Source organism: Tamandua tetradactyla, chromosome 2 (genome assembly GCF_023851605.1).
Source record: "Tamandua tetradactyla isolate mTamTet1 chromosome 2, mTamTet1.pri, whole genome shotgun sequence".
NCBI lineage: Eukaryota > Metazoa > Chordata > Mammalia > Pilosa > Myrmecophagidae > Tamandua > Tamandua tetradactyla.
This window is the reverse complement of record NC_135328.1, coordinates 204,994,704-205,019,100: the sequence shown is the minus strand read 5'-3', so window position 1 is coordinate 205,019,100 and position 24,397 is coordinate 204,994,704. Positions and strand designations below refer to the sequence as shown.

The 24,397-nt window shown below is 48.0% G+C and overlaps 1 protein-coding gene across 1 annotated transcript in view; it reads right to left on the bottom strand.

The window, feature by feature from the left end:
- ECE1 (endothelin converting enzyme 1) overlaps nucleotides 1–15,668 on the bottom strand; it is a 116,424-nt gene extending 100,756 nt beyond the window's left edge. Inside the window, exon 1 of the mRNA XM_077150949.1 lies at nucleotides 15,560–15,668. Coding sequence (XP_077007064.1) covers nucleotides 15,560–15,562 — 3 coding nt within the window. The 5' untranslated portion in view covers nucleotides 15,563–15,668. The remainder of the gene's footprint in view (nucleotides 1–15,559) is intronic.
- Between the last annotated feature and the right edge of the window lie 8,729 nt (nucleotides 15,669–24,397).

Below are 24,397 nucleotides of genomic sequence, written 5' to 3'. Positions count from 1 at the left end.
CCACCAAGTGACTTCCTGGTTGCTGAAATTACAAAATAAAAAGCCAGGGACAGTGCTGGACCCAGAGCAGATATGCAATGAATCAGGATTTCCAGAATGTGCTCTGCAGTCCACCCCAGAAAGCTTATTGGCAATGTAGGTTCCTGAACATCATCCTGGGCTTACTGAATTAGAATCTCTGGATTGGGGCAGTGAAATCTGCATTTGGAACCAGCATCCCTGGTGATTCTTACACCCACACTCAATTTTAAGAAATGCTGTAATCTTCACGGTCTTGCTGTTGTTAACACTACCTATTGTTGTTTCCTGGGTGCCCTGAGGACAAGTGCTGGAGTTTCCCAGACCAGGGGTGTCTTAGTTTGCCAGGGCTGCTATGACAGATACCACACAGGGGCTGGATTGAACAACAGGAACGCATTGTCTATATTTTGGAAGGTAGAAGTCCAATGTCAAGGATTCAACAGGGCTTGTTTTCTCCCAGAGTCTGCAGGGTCTGGCACATGGCTACCCTCTGTCACATGCCTTGCTCTCTCTCCTGCTGTCTGCTCCTCTGGTTTCTGCCAACTTCTGATTGCACATCAATTTCCTCTGCTTGTAAGCACTTCAGTCACACAGATTAAGACCCATCCTGGTCCAATCTGGCCATCCCAACAGGATCGTTCATGATCCTACTCACAATGAGTCCACATCTTTACTAGTAACGACATCTTCCAAGGTCCTGTTTACAAACAGGTTCATGCCCATCAGATCAGGGGTTAGGATGTGAAGATGCCTTTTTGGGGGACATGATTCAAATCCTCAACAAGGGGTAACAGCACCTGTCACCAGAAAGGCACATCATGCCTATAACCAACAGTATTTTTGCCAATGCCTTAAAAAGAAGAGTTGGGCCTTGAAGTCAGACAGATCGAAGTATGCATTCCAGACCCTCTACTCACTCACTTGCTTAGCTGTGTGTTACCTTGAACACGTGGCTCAACTTCTCTGAGTCTGCTTCCTCATACGTAAATGGCAACAGTAACTATCTGCTGTGTCTGTTGGGATCCTTTGAGGAAGTGTCTTATGAAATGCAACAGGCATGTGGTCTGACAATTTTTATGTGCTCAAGGAAAACAGGTGAAAAACCAAACAGGAAACCACTTGTCTCCTCCACGGTGCCTCTTCTGCTGTCACAGGTGCGCTGAGGGTGGGGTGGGGCGGGGGGGGGAATCTGATCGTTCTTCTCAGGACACCATAAGTCCTGGCCATATAGAGAGGGTGAAGATACCCCCTGCAGGGTTGGTCAATCAAAACACTCTTACGGAAGGGGCAGAGTGCAGGGTTTACATGGAACAGAAATAGGGACTAGGTGGGATATGGCTGGACAGGTGCCCAGGGCTTGCACCAAGTGACTTAAGACCCTGAGAACAGTGTTTTCCACAGCTAGGCCATGCAAAGCGGCAGAGCTAAGCACATCACGGTGGTTGGAAACACAGATTTTGGAGACAGACTGTGCAGGTTTAAGTCTTAGTTCTGCCATGACTTGGTTCTGACTGGTGGGCAAACACCTATTCATCCTTTAAGACCCAAATCAAATTATCAACTCCACAGACCAAATTAATCACTCCTTCCTCTGTGGCTTCAAAGGCCCCTGCCCACACACTTAAAATACTATTTGGCAATTTCTCTGCTAACCAGTCTACCTCTCCCACAGCTCTTGGGAATTCTTGAGGACAGAGACACACTCTTATGTGGCAGAGAAGACACACTCATCAATTCGAAGTCCAAGTTTTTCAGTCTTCTGACTTTCCATCCTCTCCCTGCCAAATGCCTGCTATTCTCATCCCTGTTTCTCTTGCTGATACAGGCTCTTTATTTTCTAGGGTTTGGACTTTCAGACTCTCTTTCCTGAAGGTTTCCATCTGCTCATCCCAGAGTTGATGCTTAAAGAAGCTGCACAGAAAAAAATGACTACTCCCCTCTTCTAGCTGCAAAGGACTCCCAGGGACAGTGAAGTGCTCAGAGTCCATAAGATTGCCTGGTGAAAGGATCATGGGGAAGGGTCAATTATACAGAAAGCACTACTGCATAGCAGTCAAGAATTTGGAGTCAGGAGGCAGACTGCCCAGGTTCAAATCTCGCTCAGCCACTTATGGCTGATTGACATCTGTCAAGATAGAAATCTTACCTCTCTGTACCCTTACCATCTTCACGGTCTTTCTGTTGTTAACACTACCTACTGTTGTTTCCTGGGAGCCCTGATTACAAGTGCTGGGGTTTTCTGGACCAGGGGTGTCTTAGTTTGCCAAGGCTGCTATGACAGATGCCACACAATGGGCTGGATTGAACTCTGTACCTCAGTTTCACGACCTATAAAATGGGGATAATGATAATAAATGCCTCATAGAGCTGACATGAGGATTAAGGAAATACGTGACACAGAACATCTGGCACTGTGCCTGGCACACAGCCACAAATGCGACCATTATTGTTACATTGTAGCTGAGACTGGTACACACCACCCGCAGGAAAGAAAACAAGGATCACCGAAGAAAGCCCGGATGTAGCCAGAAGTTACTATGACATCACCCTCAAGGAATTTCAAGTTCCAGCCCCCTGCCGATCCCTTTCTCATTGTATCAGAGTGACGTCCCCGCCTCATTTCCCCTGCGGACTGGGAGCTTGCTCAGGGCAGCCCTGTTTTGGCACCCCCCTCCCCACCCCACTCGCAGCACAGCACCACGATGCACAGTAGGGCCAAGGGAAATACCTGCCCAATAAACAAGCCCACACTGTGGCCTCAGACCTTGACCAAGGCCTGAGCGGTGGCCATGAGAAGGTGAGAAGCTGCTGAAAATTAGGATCAGCACAGCAAGACTGCGCCTGCAAGATCAACAAGTCAGGTACTGCGCTCCACCCCCCACGCCTCGGTCCACCTGAAATCACCCTCTGCTGATGAGGACAGGCTAGCCAGCAAAGCTGACGGGGAAGCCAGGATCCAGCGGGGGCGAAGCAGGGACATGGCCCTGCCGCCTACCAGTAAATGATTTCAGTTACCCGGGGACGGTAACTGCAGTTCAGTTTGCATCTTACAGAAAAGTGACAGAAGAGATTCAGCCCCACTCCCCTGACTCCTCAGACTGTGCTCGGTGCCGGGAAACAGGGGGAACAAGGCGACAGAGCAGACATGGGTGCTGCTCTTGCGGAGCCTAGAGTCAAGTTCTCCAGCTGCAGGAATGAGCCACAGGGACATCAGAGGGATTTTTATAGACAAGAAAAAGGAGAAAAGGTGCAGGAAAGACCCTCCTATCCCAGCCTGTTAACAAACAATGTGCAGCCACTCACTGCTCTGTTGCAGCCCCATCTTGGTCTGATTGCTCCACAGTTAGAGTAAGGTCTGGGCTGGCAGTCAGGGGGGGCTTCAAGTCAGGCCTTGCTATTTCCTTCCGTCAAAGGAGTACATTAGCCTATACTGATCGATGAGGTTCTTTTTAGCTTCTCGGTCCTATGATCCTGTTGGAAATCATACTTCCATCCTTGGAAATAGGCAAGAACGCTAGGCAAGGTTTGCCCTGATGGCCTCGCTCTCCATTCAACAGGCCACTTTCCCTTCAGTCCGCTTCGTTTCAGGGCACAGGCTGACAGGCTGGGTCTTCCCGGGGAAGCCCGTCTCCTTGGTGAAGGAACTCTGCACAGCAAATCCCCGGAGACTCCAGAACTCTTCCAATTCCACCCCTACCAGGAGAGCAAACGTTTGACACTTGAAGGCACAAGGGCCTTGCTGGGTACAGGGAATACAGAGATGAAAAGTCAGGGGCTCTGCTAGTAATTAAAAAGCTGGCATTTATTAGGTGCTTACTGGATGGCAGTGTATTCGTCTACTAATGCCGTCAGAAAGTAATATACCAGAAATGGAACGACTTTTAAAAAGGGAATTTAATAAGTTACAAGTTTACAGTTCTAGTGTCGAGAAAATGTCCAAACTAAGGCACCAACAAGAGGCTTCCTTCACTCAAGAAAGGCTGATGCTGTCTGGACCACCTCTGTCAGCTGGAAAGGTATGTGGCTGGCATCTGCTGGTCCCTTGCTCCTGGGTTCCACTGCTTTCAGCTTTTGTTTCCTGTGTGGGTTCCTCACTTGGCATCTGTGGGCCTTCACTTCACAACTCTGAGACACAGCTATGGGTTCTGGCTTCTTCAGGATCTCATGGACAGGCACATGGCGATGACTGTGAGCTCTGCATCTCCAGACGCCTGGGTCTCACGCTGGCTCTGTCAGCTCTGAAGCAACTGTTCTCCAAGCACCTGTATCTCTTCTGCGCTTTCTCCAAAAATGTTTCCTCTTTTAAAGGACTCCAGTATAAGCGAATCAAGACCCACCTGAGTGGGTGGGGTCGCATTTTCATCTAACCAAAAGGCCATACCCCCAATTAGGTGTGCCACATCTTCAAGGAGATAATCACATCTAAAAGTCACACCCACAACTGGGAGCGCTACATCTCTGTAGAGATAATCTAATCAAAAGGGTTTCCACCCTAGAATACTGAGTCAGGATTAAAGGACATGGCTTCAATGCAGAGATCCCCAACAATGAACACCTGGCAGATACGGGATTCAAACTCAAGTTGACTCCATGGCCCATGCTCTTACCCTCTGCACACTATGCGTGGGCTCATGGTAGGATCCCCTGCAGAGTGGGGAGTTTTCCATCTTGGCCTCTCCCTTCCCCCTGCCCCCCAAGGGTCTTCTCAGGTTTTAAGGGCTGGTTAAAAGGCCTCCCTACCATAATGGAGAAGTAAAAATGAGGTGGTCCACCAGAAATTTCATCATCTCCTCAGCTGAGGTGCATTCATCAGAACAGGAAACAGGATAATGACAGCTGGCACCCAGCCATTCTTTCCAGCTTTTTACAGGCTTTGAATGACAGAATCAGAGGAATAGTAACGTGAATCATAACGGCTCCCATTTGTAGGGCACCTGTTCTGTGCACTGTCCTAGCTTTACAGGAATCATCTCATCAGTCTTCACCACAACACTGTGAAGTACGTGTTACCATCACCCCATTCCACAGAGGAGAAAACCAAGGCTCAGAGAAGGGAAGGCACTTCCCTCGAGGTCACACACACAAAGGACGAAGTGGCAGAGCTGGGACTAGAGCCCTTGTCTGTCTGGCTCTAAACCCCATGCCTTAACCAGGGAAAGAGTACTGGATGAAGACTCTGGAGTTTGGGGTCTATGCCCTGCCTCTAACATGCTGTGTGACCTCAGGCAAATCTCTTTCCCTTTCTGAGCCTTTGTCTTCACACTAGGGAGTTGGTCTGGATGACTCCAAGTCCCTCTTCCACCCCCACTGTGTGGCTCTGTGAACTCCCGTGCTCTCCCTTCCCTCCCCGGCCTGAATGTGGAATAACCACCCACTCACCTCATGGGCAGGCAAAGACGCAGCGCCACCTTCCTGTAGCCACCTCCTGCCCCAGACCAGCTGAGGACACCCAGGAACCACAAGGTCACAGGATTTCCTCGAGCCTGGCTGTGGGAGAGGAACCCAGAAGCTAGTCCCAGGGCAGAGGGCGGGGGCACGCCCCTGCAGCCATCACTTCCTCCACCCTCCCTTCTCGGCAGGGTGTGTGGAAGCAGGGAAGGCAGTCTTGGGCTGGGTGCCCTCCTGGCACTCTTTCCTGGTACCCTGGTTTTGGAGTGGTAGGAAGTGGTCACTTCGGGAGAATCCCAAGCTCACCCTGGAAAGATGAGCTCAAGCAGACATTTCAAAGACAGATCTGTCTGGCAGAAAAGGCAACTGTTACCCATGAAACTCTGCTGCCGTGGTCATTTCACGGCATCTAGGATGCCCCGTCTACTGTCTCCTCCATCCTCTGAAGTAGCTCCTAAAATCCTGTACAAACCCTGTGGAAACATAAGCCTCCTCACCCGCAGGAGCGGGTGACTGTCCTGAACGTACCTCTTACCTGACACCAGCAACCTCCTCTGAACTGGCCTCCCTGCCTCACTTCTGCCCCCTTCAGCCCATGCTCCACATAGCAGCCAGGACCTTTCTAAACAAACGAGATGGAGGCATTGCCTTACGTGGGTGCTCCCAGGACTTTGCAGCACTCAGAATAAAATGCAAACCTCCCTCCATGCCCGAGAAGGCCGCCATGACCTGGCCCCTCTGTGCGCCCACTTTTCTGGCTTCTTCCTACTCCTCTCCCCTTGCTCCTTCTGCCCCAACACACAGGTCTTCTTGCCATCCTCCACATGCCAAACTCCCCATCTCTGTCTCAGGCCTGCCACACTTGCTGTTCCTTCTGCTTGGAACTCCTTTTGCCCATATCTTTGCCCAGCTGCCACTCCATGTCTGTCAGGTCAGGTCAGGTGTCACCTCCTTCTCTGGCCACCCACCTAGAGCAGCACCACATGACCCTTTTTCTTTCTTCTCTCCGAAATGGATCTCTCTGTTTGGTCTGTCAGAGTATTTAGTCTCTGTCTCTCTTCCCTAGAATGTAGCTCCTTACAGGCAGGTTCATTTCTGTTCCTGCAATAAGAGAGGACCTCATTTGGTCCTTCCAACCCTGCAGATGAAATGCTGGAGCTCAGAGACACGGAGTGACCTGCCCAAGGCGCAGAGACAGGAAGGAGAAAGAGTCAGACCCAGGTCTGCCAGATCCAAGGCTACATCCACCAACTGTCCGTTGGTGAGGCTCTGGGGGTCTTGCCCAGGGAGAAGCAACTCACAACAAGGCCCTATAGGGAGGATATGAAGAACTAAGCGGCTACCTGCTTCTTGAATGGTTCTTCCATGGAGCTATGGGGCAGCTGGGACCTGCCAGTGGGGCAGACAAGACTGCTCCAGATTGGTGGTGGAGTAGTCTCACAGCCAACAGGAACAAGTGGCTCTCAATTTGAGGACAGCACCAGAAACTGATGAACTGGGGGAACCCAGTGTTTTGTAGAAGAGGAAACTGAGGGTCAGGGAGGAGAAGGGACTCTCCTGAAGCCACACAGCCAATCACGAGATAGAGCCCCGTGGCCTGAGGTCTCCATGGCCAAGACCCCTGCCCTCGTCCTGAGGACACTAGGTGGGGTCCAAAGCCCAGGGTCTTGGCAGAGTGCCAGTCCCAAACTGCCAGGCCCTGGGGGCAAGGGCAGGGCCAACAGAGCAGACGTGAAGCATTAAGGCAAAGAAAGGGCTCAAATTTCTTCCTTCTCTCAAAAAACATTCACGGAGAGTCCACTCCATGACAGGCTTTGGGCACATCAGCAAAGGGGTGAACCATACACTCTAAAAATGGAACCACCACCATGGAGAACGGTGAGGCAGTGTCTGTGAAAGGTAAACACACAGTGACTCTCTAACACAGCAATTCCTCTCCTGGGTGCATGCCCAAGAGAAATGAGCGCTTCAGGCCACAAAGACACGTGCACGAGAATGTCACAGCAGCTCCGACTGACCAAAGCCCCAAGTGGGAATCAACCCAAACGTCCATCCACAGGCTTCTACATGCACATCCCTACAATGGAATACATTATTCAACCTAAAAAGAGGCCTATACTGATACAGGCAACACTGTGGATGAACCTCAAACACTGTCAATGCTGACTGAAGGGAACCAGACCGAAAAGACTGTGACTCCAACACCAGGCAAAACCAGAGCGAAAGCATGTCAGTGATCACTTATGCAGGGGGCTGGTGGAAGGGAACCTATGGAGCTTTCTGGGGAGGTGGAAACCTCTGTTTTCAGCTGGGTGGTGGTTACACAAGTATGTATGCTTGTAAAAACTGAGCTCCACCAGGTGTGTGCATCACCACAATTTTTTTTAAATTATTTTATTTTTTTAAATACCAAAAAACACCAAACAAACGCAAACATTCCTATTTTTATCATTCCGTTCTACATATATAATCAGTAACTCACAATATCATCACACAGTCGCATATTCATCGTCATGATCATTTCTTGGAACATTTGCTCTATTCAGAAAAAGAAATAAAATGAAAACAGAAAAAAAATTTATACATACCATACCTCTTACCCCTCCCTTTCATTGATCACTAGCATTTCAAACTAAATCTATTTTAACATTTGTTCCCTCTATTATTTATTTTTATTCCATATGTTCTACTCGTCTGTTGACAAGGTAGATAAAAGGAGCATCAGACACAAGGTTTTCACAATCACACAGTCACATTGTGAAAGCTATATCATTACACAATCATCTTCAAGAAACATGGCTACTGGAACACAGCTCTACATTTTCAGGCAGTTCCCTCCAGCCTCTCCATTACATCTTGAATAACAAAGTGATATCTACTTAATGCATAAGAATAACCTCCAAGAGAACCTCTCAACTCTGGAATCTCCCAGTCATTGACACTTTGTCTCATTTCACTCTTCCCCTTTTTGGTCGAGAAGGTTTTCTCAATCCTTTGATGCTGAGTCTCAGCTCATTCTAGGATTTCTGTCCCACGTTGCCAGGAAGGTCCACACCCCTGGGAGTCATGTCCCACACAGACAGGGGAAGGGTGGTGAATTTGCTTGTTGTATCACCACAATTTTTAAAAATGCACAATCTCTGTTCCTCGGATGCCAGGACTAGCAGTACCAGGACTGGCATCCAAGTGGCATTACAATAACAGTCATGACAACAATGGCAGCTGATTTCAATTGAGCCCCAACATGTGCCAGTACTGAGCAGGATTCTTTCATAACAGCACTTGATTGAATCCTTCCAGCTACTGTACAAAATAAGCCCCCATATCTCTATATCAGAGATGCGGGAAATACAGCTCAGAGAGGTGACATGAGTGCCCAAAGTAGCACAGCATAAAGTGACCAAGACAGGATTTAACCTCAGCCCATCAGTCTCCAAGGTTGACTTCTGCCGCACCGGCAGCTCCTGTCCCCCTGCCGACCCCCCAACACTGCCTGCAAGGGCTTGGCATCTCACGATTGCTAGTCTCTATTCCACAGCCCCTCCTCTCCAGGGCTGGAAGGACACCTCATGTGCGTACTGAGCTTGGAGCTTCTGCGAAAGAGTTGCTTAGGAAATGCGTCCTTCCTCTGCCTCCTGCCCCTCCGCCCTCCCTCTGCCCTCTCACTGCCACACATCTCTGAGGTCATTTTGGCCCTGGGCCTCCGCCCAATAAAAAGGAACTCCAAAAGCCTGGGCAGCTATAAGGGGAGGGGGGTTGTGTTGTTAACTAAGGGGCTTTCTCAACCCCCAGGCTCCACCAACCTGGCCTGTGGCCCCAGAGTCCTAGGACGACTCGAGGTTAGAGTCCCCACCCTTGGCTCCAGTTCCCTGGTGATGCAACCCAGTATCTGAATTCAGAGAATCATAAAATGGTTAGCTGGAATAACAACCGTCACCACCACCATTTATTACGTTCTCGCCCCATGCCAAGAGCCATGCCAAGTGCATTGCAGGCATCACCGCATTAATCCTCACCAAAGACCCTCCAAAGCAGGTACCACCATGATCCCCGTTGCCATGACAAAGAACGCAGCTCACAGTGGCTCTCACCGCAAGGAAGTGGTGGAGCTGGGATTCTAACCTGGGTTTGCCCGACTTCGGGTCCATGCCCTGGACCCCGGGCTCATGCATGCAATCCTTCACGGCATTGTAGAAAACGGCCCCTGAGTCAGGCTGTTCCAGCTATGTCATTTCACAGATGGGAAAACTGAGGCACCAGGAAGGAAGAGTGTCTTATTCAGGGTCACATGAGAAGTTAGTGGCAGAGGCCATGTGTTGGACTGGTTCCCACACTTGGCCTTGCCCTCGATGACCGGTCACAGATGCAGAGCAGGCCACGTGCCTCAGGACAGGCAACTCGAAGGCGACAGGCTGGGAGCTGGGAGGTTCTGGTTGCAGGCAGAGGTAAATATTGACATGACTATGTTTACACTGTAACCCTACTCCGCCTGCCTGCCACCTTTCCCAGCCAAGGAGGCAAAGGAATGCGTGGGAGGAGGATGGTGGAGAGGAGGCTTCTGGGCCAGGGCATTTGGTCAGAAGCCTGAAACAACTCCAGTTTGAGGGCCACTGTAGCCCTGGCCTGGGTCCCCCAGGAAATGTGAAGCAGGGAGGGGCTAGCACCTATGCCAGGGACGCCGAGTCTGGGCTGGGAGTCACAGACCCGGTTTCAAATCCCAGCTTGGCCACTAGCTAGCAGCAGAACCCAAGAACAGTCAATGAAAGGGAAGAAAGAGCTTTACCAACTGTAAAGTACTCTGAGGGTATGATGGCAAAGTCCATTTCCAGTCAGCTCCCAACGCCTCTGGCCACTGCCTAACAGAACCAGCCCCAGCTCCGGGGGTTTCCCCAGGAAGGCAGAGTCTCTGCTAAATCCAAGTAGCAGCTTGGGACCTGAGGCCAGAGGTCAGGAGGCCACTGCTCAGATCCAGCCCTTAATTCCCCAAGTGACCTTTGAGCCTCAGCTTTCTCAACTCTAAGATGGGGATAACTCTACTGCCTGGAGTAGGTGTGACTACCAACATTTCAGGGCCAGGCCTATGGAGAGGCTCATGAAAGCTTCCTTTTGCCCCTGAGCCTTCCTGCCTGTAGAACAGGGGAGTAGAATTAGATGGTTCCTAATCCCCTTTTAACCCAAGTACTCTGTGGTCTTAAGAAGACCCAATAGCCAGGCCCAGCTCCCTGGCTCCAGGCCCCGAAGAGACCAGGTCCCTCATTCGATTTCCTGAATGTGCTCCAGAAACTTGCTCTTCTGTTTACACCTGGAGCCTTTAGGGGAGGGATGGGGCACCCTGAGGCCTGTCAGAGGCTAAGACAGGCCTGTGGGTTTCCTGGCCACTCCTACCCTCCGGGCACTATACCTAACTCCCAGCACCACCGAGAGCAGGGATCAGATTAATTGTTCATTGAATTGTGCTCCCCAAACTGCAAGCTCTTTAAGGTCCAGGAGAGTATTTAGTCCTTTTTCTCTCTCTAAAGCGTGGCACCTAGGAAGCACTCAACTAACTGTTGCCACAAGAGTTCAAACACCACGTCTTCTGGGGAAGCCTTCCCCAGGTTGACTCTTGAGCAGGCACCCCAGGCCAATACTTATCATCTTCTACCTCCTTTCTGAGCCTACTGGGAAATTGTCCTTTCTTCTCTATTAGATCAAAATTCCTTGAGGGCAGGAAGGTCAAAGTGTCAGGTCTGCATCCTGCAGGGAAGGGGCGCTGTGGAACCTCTGGGGCCCACAGCCTCCTCTTCTCATCATTGCCCACTCCAGGTGGTGGGACGGGGGCGTGGGGGAGGAGAGGGGGGCAGTGAACAGTGTCCAGACCACTAATGTCTCTCACTGGTCCACACCAATAACCTCCTGTTTTGTGGCCTTGTCTCACCCCTCTGACCCATTTTCCACAAAGCAGCCTGTGTGATCATTTCAAAACACAAATCCAGCCGTGTCACTCCTCCACTCTAAACTCCTGAGTGGCTCCCCACTGCCCTTAGGATCAAGTCCCAAATCCTTAACATGACCCCACCATGTGTGGACCCACCCCTGCCCACAGCCCAAGCATCATCCTCTGCACCTCCAGATGAACTAACTCGAACGCAGCCTGTCCTCTCCTGTCTTGCACATCCTGCTCCCTCTGCCCAGAATGCCCCTCCCTGTCCCATACATTCTTCAGGCTTCAGTTTTAATGTCACGTCCCCAGGGAGCCTTTTCCGATCTCCAGGTGAGGCGCTTCTATCTGTTCCCACAGCACCCTGCGTGTCTCCTTGGTGACAGTAACTGCAATCACAATTTCCTGCTCTGCGTCTGCCTGCCTGACTGAGGAAGGGGAACTGTCGGTTTCATTCATGCAGACAAAGTCCCATCATCTCGCACTGTACCAGACAGACTTGCCTGGTGAATGAAGGAATGAATGAAGCACTATGACCACAGCAGGTGCTTACCTAATCAACTGAAAAGAAAAAAATGAGCAGAAACACAAAACATTGCAGACCTTTGCTAATGGTCCCTTTCTCACTCTAGACATCAAGGTGTGGACTTTAGACTCTCAGGTTATGTCTTAACTAATGCCCAAGACCTTTTGCTGAGCCACCCTGCAGCCTCTAACTCCTCAAACCCCAGCCCTACCCTGCCAGGGCCTGGTCTCAGGGATTCTGTCTAGGAAACAATGTGTTCATGCTTTACCAAAAGGCAGCAACGTCCCTATTTACCAAAAACCCTAGCAGTGAAAGGAAACGTGAGTAACCCGGTTACCAGCAGGGCCACTGGCTGCCCAGGGAGAGTGCGCTGTGCTCGGGAACGCCAGACAGGCCGGCCCAGGAGGCACCCAGGCTGGCCTCTCATCATCAAACCATAACGCGCTCCCTCCCGCTATTAATAGCTTGCAAGGCATTTCTATATCCACTGTATTCTCACGGAATCCTGAGAAACGAGGCAAATCTGCCCGGTTTGGTAGGAAAGGAGATGCAGAGACGGGGTGTGGTTGAAGCCACGTCAAACAACAAGTTGTTGGCACATCAGGGATTGAAGCGTAGCCCTGAACTCTGTCCCCAGCTCGACCACTGTACAGGAAAGACGATTCCCAGCCCATGGCCGTGGTCTTCAGCTCAGTCTCTAGTTTAGAATGTAAAGGAACATTCTCAAGGCACCACAGGAGCAGACTGGGAATGCTGGCTTGGCCATTCCTCACCTCCCCACCTACACCTGTCAGCGTGGTTAACCTTCCAAACACCCAGGAGGGTTGTGCCTGTGCTGGCACTGCCTTGCTGTGTGACTACCTTTACCTCTCTGTGCTGCTGCTGGGTGGTTTGAGGATAACCAGAGACAGGAGGTACAAAAAGCCTCCCCTCAGAACCGTCATCCCATAGGCTGTGCAGGGGCCCCACCTGCAGCCTTTAGAACAGCTCTGACTCCCTGCCAAGGGGTTAGAGACCTGCGTGGGGGAGCTGGGACCACTGGGGAGAATCAGAGGCGACAATAGGAAACAGCCCAAATGTTCTCCAAAGAAGCCCAGTTAGGAACCCAGGGGACAGGAGAAACTTGGCCTAGCTAGGAGAGAATGCATGTTTTGTTAAAACCCACGGACCAAGCAATGCGAGGAATGAACACTTTAGCAGTCCTGAATCACCTTCTCAGGAATAACAGCACAGGAATGAGTGTTTAGGGGAAACCAAAATGACAGAGGCACAGGAGGCCGGGCGCCAGCCTTCACCCCACCCACGCGTGGTGGTTCAACAGTCAACAGTGGATTTCCCAACTCCTCGGCCCACGTTAAGCCTTTGATTAATTTGGCCCAGCCACTTCCCTTGCCTCCTCTCCTTCTTCCCAGCTCTCTCATTCCCCACTGTGGCCTCTCGAAGATCATTTCCTGTGCTCTCCCACCTCTGGTCCTCTGCTCAAATGGGTCCCTCCACCTGGAATGTTCCTTCAAATTCTGATGCCACTGGCCCAACGAAGCCTGCACATGGCATGATATCTCTAGCTCCCCCAAGGACGTGCCACGTAGCCTGAGAATCAGTGTAGATATTTATGGACTGGTGGGCATTCCCTTAACACTGAGTTTATGTTGGTTTCATCTTTTCTTTCCTAGCATAGGCTTGGCATATATTAAGTGTTCAGTAAATCTCTGTTGGGTGATGAACAAATTAATGGTTCTCTAAGTATAACCGTCCCCATCCTCTCCTTACAACATGATAAACTTTAATCCTTCTTTCAGACTAGCAGTAAGTTAGAGGTCAGGGAGAACTTCCTGACTTGAGTAAAAGAAGAGAAACTAAGCTATATTCGAGCAAAGCATCCTCACTTGTGTTATCTCACTGAATCTACACGACGTAGGGACTATAATCTCATTTACAGATGAGGAAACTGACACTCGGAGGTGACGGTGCACCTTGACCAAAGTCCCTGTAGGCAAGTGGCAGAGCTGCGATTGAAATCCAAAAGTGCTTGATGCCAAAGCCTGGGGTTTGCCTGTCAGGCTGGGGGCTTCTCGGTTTGAAAGGCTCTGAAAAGTATCACCAAGGCTGGGTAGTCACCTCTCCCTCTCTTTGGTGGTTTTTAAGAAGAAAAACTGAGCAACCTAGTTTAGGGTGGGCTTGGGAGAAGAGTAGCAAATGACGTGACCTCAAATTCTTACCCTCTTTTATTGCTAATAATCTGGGACCTTAAACCAAGTGGCAGTCCACAGGTAGTAAGCTACCTGCCACTGAAACTGTCAAGCAGAACATTCCAGAGAAGATTCCTGCCTGAGGAGATAGATTGGATATAAAATCGTCTCTAAGCACCTTCAGTATAGAACTAAGCCATAATTCCAGTACCACTGACTCTGGTGAGGTAAAGGGTAGGTTAACAAAGGAGGCAGATACTTGTGGGTTGAAAAGAAGTAAGGGACCCAGAAGAGGAAAAGGATGTTGTCAGAGGACCCCAGCTCTGGGCAGAGCAGGAGATGGCTCTGGGGAGTCACTGGGGAACTCTTCAGGTCTACAGAGGATCTCCTCCTTCCCCTACCTGGAACCCCTGAGGTTTCGGAGCGTCGTCACAGAGAAGAGGAAGTGGCTGTGAGCCTGAGAGCAGCAGCCACCATCACTGCCTTCCTGGTTATACCCTCTTGAGGCTCTACAGGACATACTGTTAGCATCTCACAGGGCACAGAGCAGGACTAGAAGAGAGAATCTGAGGGGCTTGTCCATGAAGAAGGAAGCCAAAGAGAACTAGGTGTCCGCTGCCCCCATGATGGAGATGTGATCACCAAGGCCTGGAGAGGTGACTGAAGGGCCCGAGCTCTCCAGCTCCAGAGACACCCCCCACACCCTCCCCGGGGCAGCCCTCAGCAAGCCCATCTTGAACTGTATGGATTTCTTTACTGGGATACCAGCTCAGAGACCAACCCCAACCCCCCACCCCATGAAATCGCTCTTTCAGGCAACCTTCTCCCAGTGTACCTGCCCATTCCAAACAGCATTCAGTCTCCTTGACCCCTTTCTCTAAGGACCCTATATCATTACTGGGAGATGCTGGGAAGCCAGAGTGGCCCCTGGGCTCCCATCCGGCTGCCCAACGACCCCTTCCCCCCAATCCCTTTAGGACACACAGAGAACAGCAGTCCCGGAGTGCACATCCTAAAGGCACTCTAAATGCACTCAGCCCGGCCACCCACGAAGCCGCTAGCCGGTCCTCAGCCTCACACCAACCTCAGCATCCCGGGACGCTCAGGTCCGACTGGATCCAGCCGCTTGGGAATCGAGCCCCAATTCCGATCTGGACGCAGCCCGATTGCCCAGTATTCTCAAACGCGGTCGGGTGCAGGGACTTCCGAACACCCCAAATAAGGCACACCAATTGCCCCCAAAAGAGCCCTCCCCAGCCGTCCAAACCTGCTGGGTCTAGCTGCCCAGAACCCAGCTGGGCGCAGCAGCCCCGGACGGAATCGAGCGCCGCGCCGCGCCGCCCCGCGAGCCGAGCCCCCGCCCGCCGCCCCCCGACTCCACGCCTTCCGAGACCCCGTGGGGCCGCCTCTGCTGCCGGGGCCCAGCCCCCTGCGAGCCGCGTGGGCCCGGGTCCCGCCCGCGGGGCCGCTGCCCGGGACTGTTGCGGCTGGAGCTGACCCGACCGCGGCACTCACCATGGCGCCCGTGCTCCACTCCGCACCAGCCGGAGCCCCGACCGCGGGTCTCGGCTCCCGAGCGCGCTCCTCGCCGGGCGCGCCTGGCTGGTCCCGGCGGCGCGCTCGGCTCCCCGCGGGCAAGCGCGCGGCTCCAGCGCCGAATCCAGGGAGGGTGGGGTGGGAGGCGGGATTCACCAAAGAGCCAATGACAGGGCCCGAGAGCCCGGGCTGGGGTCGCGCAGCCAATCAGACCCGGAGACCGGACTTCCCCCGCCCTGCGGGTTCCTTAACTCTAAGCGCGCCGGAAGCTAGAGGTCCCGGCTATGTGGGGACCTACCTCAGAGAGCCCGCGGGGGCTGGGACCTTTTGCGGGGTCCAGACCTCTCAGGACCGGCAGAAGCCGGGAGAGCAGCTCTGCTGTGACCGGTGCGGGACCCTGAAAGCCTCGGCGACTTCTGTCTCCTGCCAGGCTCCTGCACCGAGTGTGTATGTGTGTGTGTGTGTGTGTGTGCGCGCGCGCGTGTGTGTAGGTGGGGAAGGAGAGGGGGAGACAGAAAGGCGGGGCGGGGGTGGATTCCGAGCGCCTGTGCGTTTCTGTTTGAAGGAAAAACAAATTGACTATATTTGGGGTTTGATACTGCACGCGTCCGTGTGTGTGTGTAAAAGAGGGAGAGGAGCGAGAGGAGGGGGTGGGAGGGAAGCAGAGAAGGAATGGTGACTCTCGGTGCCTGTGTGTTTGTATATCCAGGAGAGATGGTCTCTACTTCTGTGTTATGTAAGTGCATGAATGAGGGAGGAAGGAACGCAAAAAGTGTGTGTCTGATCTGTCCTGCTGTGCTTGCATGCTAACCTAGTACGAAGAGACTTTTTGTCCCTGCTGTAAACACGTAGATACTAAATCCCTGTGGTTTTTGAGTTGTAGTGTATGTGTATGCACAGACCTGTCTGTGATTTGGTAAAAAAATGTGTGTTTGTACACTCCACCCAGTTTGTGAGAAGAGAGATGGGAGAAACACTGTGTATGAGGTGAAAGTGTGTTTTGGTTGTGTGATTCTGTAATCATCTATGTTTGTTTTGTGTTGAGAAAGAGAAACTGTAATTGGTAGGGTGATGGTTGTATGTTCAGGAAAGACAAAGACATCGTGGAGGAGGTAGAGTTTGGGCTTTGAAGAGGCCAGAAGGAAAGACCTGGGAATCTAATTGCCTGACAGCCTTGAGAGGTGGGGGGTGGTGGGAGAACTGGCTGGGGACAAGGTGGCTTCTGGGGCACCTACTGCCAGGAGAGGGAATGGGAGCAGCTGAGCAACCCCTGTTCAGGAGCTGGATGAGAGTAACTGGACATGCTGGGGAGAGAGATCTCGGGGCACAGAGCCGGATTCCAAGTGGGCAGGTCTGAGAAGGCAGAGAGAGGGGTCTGTGGAAATAACCCTCCCCCCTCCATTCAGCGGCACACTGAATTCCTCAGTGTGGAGGGAAGGACACAGGAAGGAGGGTCACTTGCCCAAAGTCACATAGTTGGGAAGCAGGGTGGACAGAGGGAGGCTGGACCGTGGCCTAAAGGTAAAGCCTTAATCCACACCTGCTCTCTGGAGGATGGGTGGCATACCGTCAGCTGCCACCAGCCTGGCCTGCTTTCAGATTCCTGAAATATCTTCCTGGGAATACTACCCTCATTCCTGGAGGGATATTCTGAGATCCAGGCAGACAAGGAAATGGAACCCCGTGGTCCTGGCTCTCCACTTACCACCATGTGATTGGGGAAAGGAAGGGCTCCCTTCCCCTCTCTAAACCTCAGTTTTTGCCTCTATAATACAAGGTTCATAATTCCAGTCCACCTCATCCTATTGATGAGTTAAGGTACATGCAGACACCTTGTGAGCCACAAACCACAATGAAAACATTATCACTCCACTTATATAAAGCTAAAAAATAAGCAAAACTAATCTGTGCTGTTAAAGTCAGGCAAGTGTTGGGTGAGCCACAGTGGCTTAGCAGGCAGAGTTCTCGCCTCCATGCTGGAGACCCGGGTTCGATTCCCAGTGCAAAAAAAAAAAAAGGCAGGCAGGTGTTACCTTTGCAGAGGGAAGAGGGTACCAGAGGGGCTTCTGGATGCTGGTAAGGCTGTATCTTGAAAGGGCTGAGAACAGGGGTGTGTTCAGTTTGTGAAAAATTGTCAAACAGTCTCCTTAAGGCTCTGTGTTTTCATGTATATGTTATACTCCAACAATAAGTTCTGAAAGGAAAAAAGAAAGTTTAGGTATCATAATCACATTTTATTCACTCCCACAGTGAGCATTCTGGAAGGCTCTATCAGCAAGGCAGGAGCTGAGCTGGGTGTTGGTGATACGTCGGTGAATAAGATGTGGTCCTTGCTGTAGGATGAAAAAGGAGAAGAATGGTTGTGTCTTTCTCACCTTTGAAAGGGGGGTGCTGGGAAGGAGAGGAGCTTGTCCAAAGCCACTCACTGGGCTGGCAGCACCACCAAGACTAGAACCTAGGTTTCCCAACTTTGTGGCTGAGTCTTTCCATTGCACCAGGCTGCCCCTGGAGAGGAAGCTTCTTTGGGACCCTGAGAGCTCACCTCCTTCAAACAGCGTCTGGGAACAACCGAAGTTTGCTGAGCAGAGACCATACTTAGTTCACAACTACACCCCACAGAGACCCTTGGTATATGGTAATGGTTAGTACTAGGATAGGTCTTCCTCTGTCATCATCTTGCACAGAATAGATGCTTGGGCAGGTCTGGTACATAGGCAGTACCCAATGGATCCTTATTTTTTGGGTGATATTTTTGGACAAAGATACTGATGCCACATGCCAGGCCACATAGAGGCTGGAGAATCTGGGCAGTCCACAAGCATACAAACTGCATAAAGAATGGGACTTATTTTAAATGAGTTTTTAAATTTTGTTGTCTTCCATAACAGAACTGGAACTAGTCTAGAATTCCTGGCAAGGTCGCCAAGCTTTCAGACTGTTCAGTCCCCATCCCCCACCACAGGCACTTGTCCAAGAGGATTTAGTCATGAAGGCACCAGAAGTCCATTAGGAGGCTGGGGGGCAGGCAAGGGCAGGGTACTCCAGGCTCAGACCCTGCAGGCCATGGTAGAGCAGGTTTCGAGCAGAGCTTGTCCAACCCAGTTAGACTATTTCTTGGAATCATCCAATCCTGGGGAGGGCTCGCCAGAAATCTCCCCTTCTCTCCCCTGCCCTAGGCTCCTGGTGTGGGCTAGGGATTTGGATACCCTAGTCCAATCCCTCAGCTTCTCCTTGGGCCACCAGCTACTCCGAATCAATTGGGCAGTTTGCATTTCTGTGAGGAATGGAGATCCATTAAGTCCTGACCTATTTATCTAGCACCTACTATGTGCCAGGCACCACACCCAGTGCTTTGTATGATTTAAATAAATAAAAGAACAAGGAAATATATTTTGTATACTCATCACTGCTTTTGCCTCACTCTTTTTTCTTCACAATTTTCTCTTTGCCTTGTTTTCCTTACTTAATAAAACATTAATTAAATCTCTCTTTTTCCTGATTTCAAATGTAAGACATTTGAGATCTGTTCATTGTAGAATAAACTTACACAGTGTAGAACTGAATGCAATAGGAGGAAATGGCCCCCGTAATCCTACTCTCCAGATATAACCACTACAAAATCTGATTCTGCATTTAGCTGTATTACCATGTGTTCATTTTTTTAGAGGAAAAAAAATATTGACCTGTTCATAGCCTCCCTTACTCCCTGTCTTCTTTAAGAAAGGGAATTTTGGGGTGGGCCATGGTGGCTCAACAGGTAGTGTTCTCGCCTGCCATGCCAGAGACCCAGGTTCGATTCCTGGTGCCTGCTCATGCAAAGAAAAAAAAAGAGAAAAGAAATTTTGTAGCTCAGGTAGCTTCAGCAGGGTCTTTGTGTGGATCTGAATAAAGGACAGAGGTAGAGTAGATGGAAGAAACGTGCTACAAGAGAAGGTCAAAAGTTATAGGCTAAAAAAGATGGGAAGAGGCTGGAGCAGGAGCTTTGAGAGGGAGCTTGAAACAACCAGATATTTTGGTTTGCTAAAGCTGACAAAATTCAATATACCAGAAATGGACTGGCTTTTAACTATGGAGATTTATTAGCTTACAAATTTACAGTTCTAAGGCCATGAAAAATGTCCAATTTAAGGCATCAACAGCATGTTACCTGGTCTCTGAAGACTGGTTACCAGCAAGCTGGCCTCTTCTATCAAATAACAAGGCACACGGTGACATCTGCTGGTCCTTCTCTCCTGGGTTTCATTGCTTCTAGTTTCTGGCTTCGGTGGTTTCGTTTCTCAGCTTCTCTGGGTTTCTCTTTGCTTCTCTGTCTCTTAGTTTCTCTGTTTCCTTCTGTAGGGCTTTTATCTGTCTTTTAGGTTTTTATAAAGGACTTGGTAAAAGGATTAAGACCCACCTTGAATGAAATAACCTAATCAAAAGGTCCCACCTACAATCGTTCTACATCACAGGAATGGATTAAAAGAACATGATCTTCTCTGGAGTACATAGAGCTTCAAACCATCGCACCATAAAACAGATCGGAGCAGCTGTTGCACTCTGTGAGATCTGAATAGAGAGAGGGAGAAAAAGAGGGAGGAAGGGAAAGAAGGAGCAAGAGAGAAGGAAGGATGGGGAATTTCAGGAAGGTTTTTCGAGAATAGGAACGAAATCCTTTTAACATTTTCAAAAGAATTGGATTCATATTTAAATTGCTTTTCAATACTTTTATAAAACTTTTATTTTGTGATCATTTCAAACTTACAGGACAGTTGCAAAATAATACAAACATAAAAGAGAGGCCTCTTTTGCCTTTTTATTTCTTTGCTCTGTATATATGTTATACTATACAATAAAAAAGTTACAAAAAATATACATAAAGAACAAAAGATAGACATATAGACCAAAGAAGATTTGTGAATGGCCAAAAAGTGCATTTAAAGATATGCAATATCATTAGTCATCAGTGAAATGTACATTAAAATTACAATGAGATACCACTACATACCCACTAAAATAGCTAAATTTTTTTCATTCTTTTTTTTTATTTTTTATTTTTTTATTAACGGAAAGAAAAAAAAAAAGAAATTAACACAACATTTAGAAATCATTCTACATATGCACTCAGTAATTCTTAACATCATCACATAGATGCATGATCATTGTTTCTTAGTACATTTGTATCGGTTTAGAGGAACTAGCAACACAACAGAAAAAAGATATAAAATGTTAATATAAAGAAAAGAAATAAAAGTAGTAGTAATAGTAAAAAACAACAACAACAAACAAACCAACAAGCAAACAAAAACAAAAAAAACCCTATAGCTCAGATGCAGCTTCATTCAGTATTTTAACATGATTACTTTACAATTAGGTATTATTGTGCTGTCCATTTTTGAGTTTTTGTATCTAGTCCTGTTGCACAGTCTGTATCCCTTCACCTTCAATTACCCATTGTCTTACCCTGTTTCTAACTCCTGCTGAACTCTGTTACCAATGACCTATTTCAAGTTTATTCTCGAATGTCCGTTCACATCAGTGGGACCATACAGTATTTGTCCTTTAGTTTTTGGCTGGATTCACTCAGCATAATATTCTCTAGGTCCATCCATGTTATTACATGGTTCATAAGTTTATCCTGTCTTAAAGCTGCATAATATTCCATCGTATGTATATACCACAGTTTGTTTAGCCACTCTTCTGTTGATGGAGATTTTGGCTGTTTCCATCTCTTTGCAATTGTAAATAACGCTGCTATAAACATTGGTGTGCAAATGTCCGTTTGAGTCTTTGCCCTTAAGTCCTTTGAGTAGATACCTAGCAATGGTATTGCTGGGTCGTATGGCAATTTTATATTCAGCTTTTTGAGGAACCGCCAAACTGCCTTCCACAGTGGTTGCACCCTTTGACATTCCCACCAACAGTGGATAAGTGTGCCTCTTTCTCCGCATCCTCTCCAGCACTTGTCATTTTCTGTTTTGTTGATAATGGCCATTCTGGTGGGTGTGAGATGATATCTCATTGTGGTTTTGATTTGCATTTCTCTAATGGCCAGGGACATTGAGCATCTCTTCATGTGCCTCTTGGCCATCCGTATTTCTTCTTCTGGTAGGTGTCTGTTTAAGTCTTTTTCCCATTTTGTAATTGGGTTGGCTGTCTTTTTGTTGTTGAGTTGAATAATCTCTTTATAAATTCTGGATACTAGACCTTTATCTGATATGTCGTTTCCAAATATTGTCTCCCATTGTGTAGGCTGTCTTTCTACTTTCTTGATGAAGTTCTCTGATGCACAAAAGTGTTTAATTTTGAGGAGCTCCCATTTATTTATTTCCTTCTTCAGTGTTCTTGCTTTAGGTTTAAGGTCCATAAAACCACCTCCAGTTGTAAGATCCATAAGATATCTCCCAACATTTTCCTCTATCTGTTTTATGGTCTTAGACCTAATGTTTAGATCTTTGATCCATTTTGAGTTAACTTTTGTATAGGGTGTGAGAGATGGGTCTTTTTTCATTCTTTTGCATATGGATATCCAGTTCTCTAGGCACCGTTTATTGAAGAGGCTGCTCTGTCCCAGGTGAGTTGGCTTGACTGCCTTATCAAAGATCAAATGTCCATAGATGAGAGGGTCTATATCTGAGCACTCTATTCGATTCCATTGGTCGATATATCTATCTTTATGCCAATACCATGCTGTTTTGACCACTGTGGCTTCATAATATGCCTTAAAGTCAGGCAGCACGAGACCTCCAGCTTCGTTTTTTTTCCTCAAGATGTTTTTAGCAATTCGGGGCACCCTGCCCTTCCAGATAAATTTGCTTATTGGTTTTTCTATTTCTGAAAAATAAGTTGTTGGGATTTTGATTGGTATTGCATTGAATCTGTAAATCAATTTAGGTAGGATTGACATCTTAACTATATTTAGTCTTCCAATCCATGAACACGGTATGCCCTTCCATCTATTTAGGTCTTCTGTGATTTCTTTTAACAGTTTTTTGTAGTTTTCTTTATATAGGTTTTTTGTCTCTTTGGTTAAATTTATTCCTAGGTATTTTATTCTTTTAGTTGCAATTGTAAATGGGATTCGTTTCTTGATTTCCGCCTCAGCTTGTTCATTACTAGTGTATAGAAAAGCTACCGATTTTTGAATGTTGATCTTGTAGCCTGCTACTTTGCTGTACTCATTTATTAGCTCTAGTAATTTTGTTGTGGATTTTTCTGGGTTTTCTACATATAGTATCATATCGTCTGCAAACAGTGATAGTTTTACTTCTTCCTTTCCAATTTTGATGCCTTGTATTTCTTTTTCTTGCCTAATTGCTCTGGCTAGAACTTCCAACACAATGTTGAATAATAGTGGTGATAGTGGACATCCTTGTCTTGTTCCTGATCTTAGGGGGAAAGTTTTCAATTTTTCCCCATTGAGGATGATATTAGCTGTGGGTTTTTCATATATTCCCTCTATCATTTTAAGGAAGTTCCCTTGTATTCCTATCTTTTGAAGTGTTTTCAGCAGGAAAGGATGTTGAATCTTGTCGAATGCCTTCTCTGCATCAATTGAGATGATCATGTGATTTTTCTGCTTTGATTTGTTGATATGGTGTATTACATTAATTGATTTTCTTATGTTGAACCATCCTTGCATACCTGGGATGAATCCTACTTGGTCATGATGTATAATTCTTTTAATGTGTTGTTGGATACGATTTGCTAGAATTTTATTGAGGATTTTTGCATCTGTATTCATTAGAGAGATTGGTCTGTAGTTTTCTTTTTTTGTAATATCTTTGCCTGGTTTTGGTATGAGGGTGATGTTGGCTTCATAGAATGAATTAGGTAGTTTTCCCTCCACTTCGATTATGTTGAAGAGTTTGAGGAGAGTTGGTACTAATTCTTTCTGGAATGTTTGATAGAATTCACATGTGAAGCCGTCTGGTCCTGGATTTTCTTTTTAGGGAGCTTTTGAATAACTAATTCAATCTCTTTACTTGTGATTGGTTTGTTGAGGTCGTCTATTTCTTCTTGAGTCAAAGTTGGTTGTTCATGTCTTTCCAGGAACCTGTCCATTTCTTCTAAATTGTTGTATTTATTAGCGTAAAGTTGTTCATAGTATCCTGTTATTACCTCCTTTATTTCTGTGAGGTCAGTAGTTATGTCTCCTCTTTCATTTCTAATCTTATTTATTTGCATCCTCTCTCTTCTTCTTTTTGTCAATCTTGCTAAGGGCCCATCAATCTTGTTGATTTTCTCATAGAACCAACTTCTGGTCTTATTGATTTTCTCTATTGTTTTCATGTTTTCAATTTCATTTATTTCTGCTCTAATCTTTGTTATTTCTTTCCTTTTGCTTGCTTTGGGATTAGTTTGCTGTTCTTTCTCCAGTTCTTCCAAGTGGACAGTTAATTCCTGCATTTTTGCCTTTTCTTCTTTTCTGATAAAGGCATTTAGGGCAATAAATTTCCCTCTTAGCACTGCCTTTGCTGCGTCCCATAAGTTTTGATATGTTGTGTCTTCATTTTCATTTGCCTCTAGGTATTTACTAATTTCTCTTGCAATTTCTTCTTTGACCCACTTGTTGTTTAAGAGTGTGTTGTTGAGCCTCCATGTATTTATGAATTTTCTGGCCCTCCACCTATTATTGATTTCCAACTTCATTCCTTTATGATCCGAGAAAGTGTTGTGTATGATTTCAATATTTTAAAATTTGTTAAGACTTGCTTTGTGACCCAGCATATGGTCTATCTTTGAGAATGATCCATGAGCACTTGAAAAAAAGGTGTATCCTGCTGTTGTGGGATGTAATGTCCTATAAATGTCTGTTAAGTCAAGTTCATTTATAGT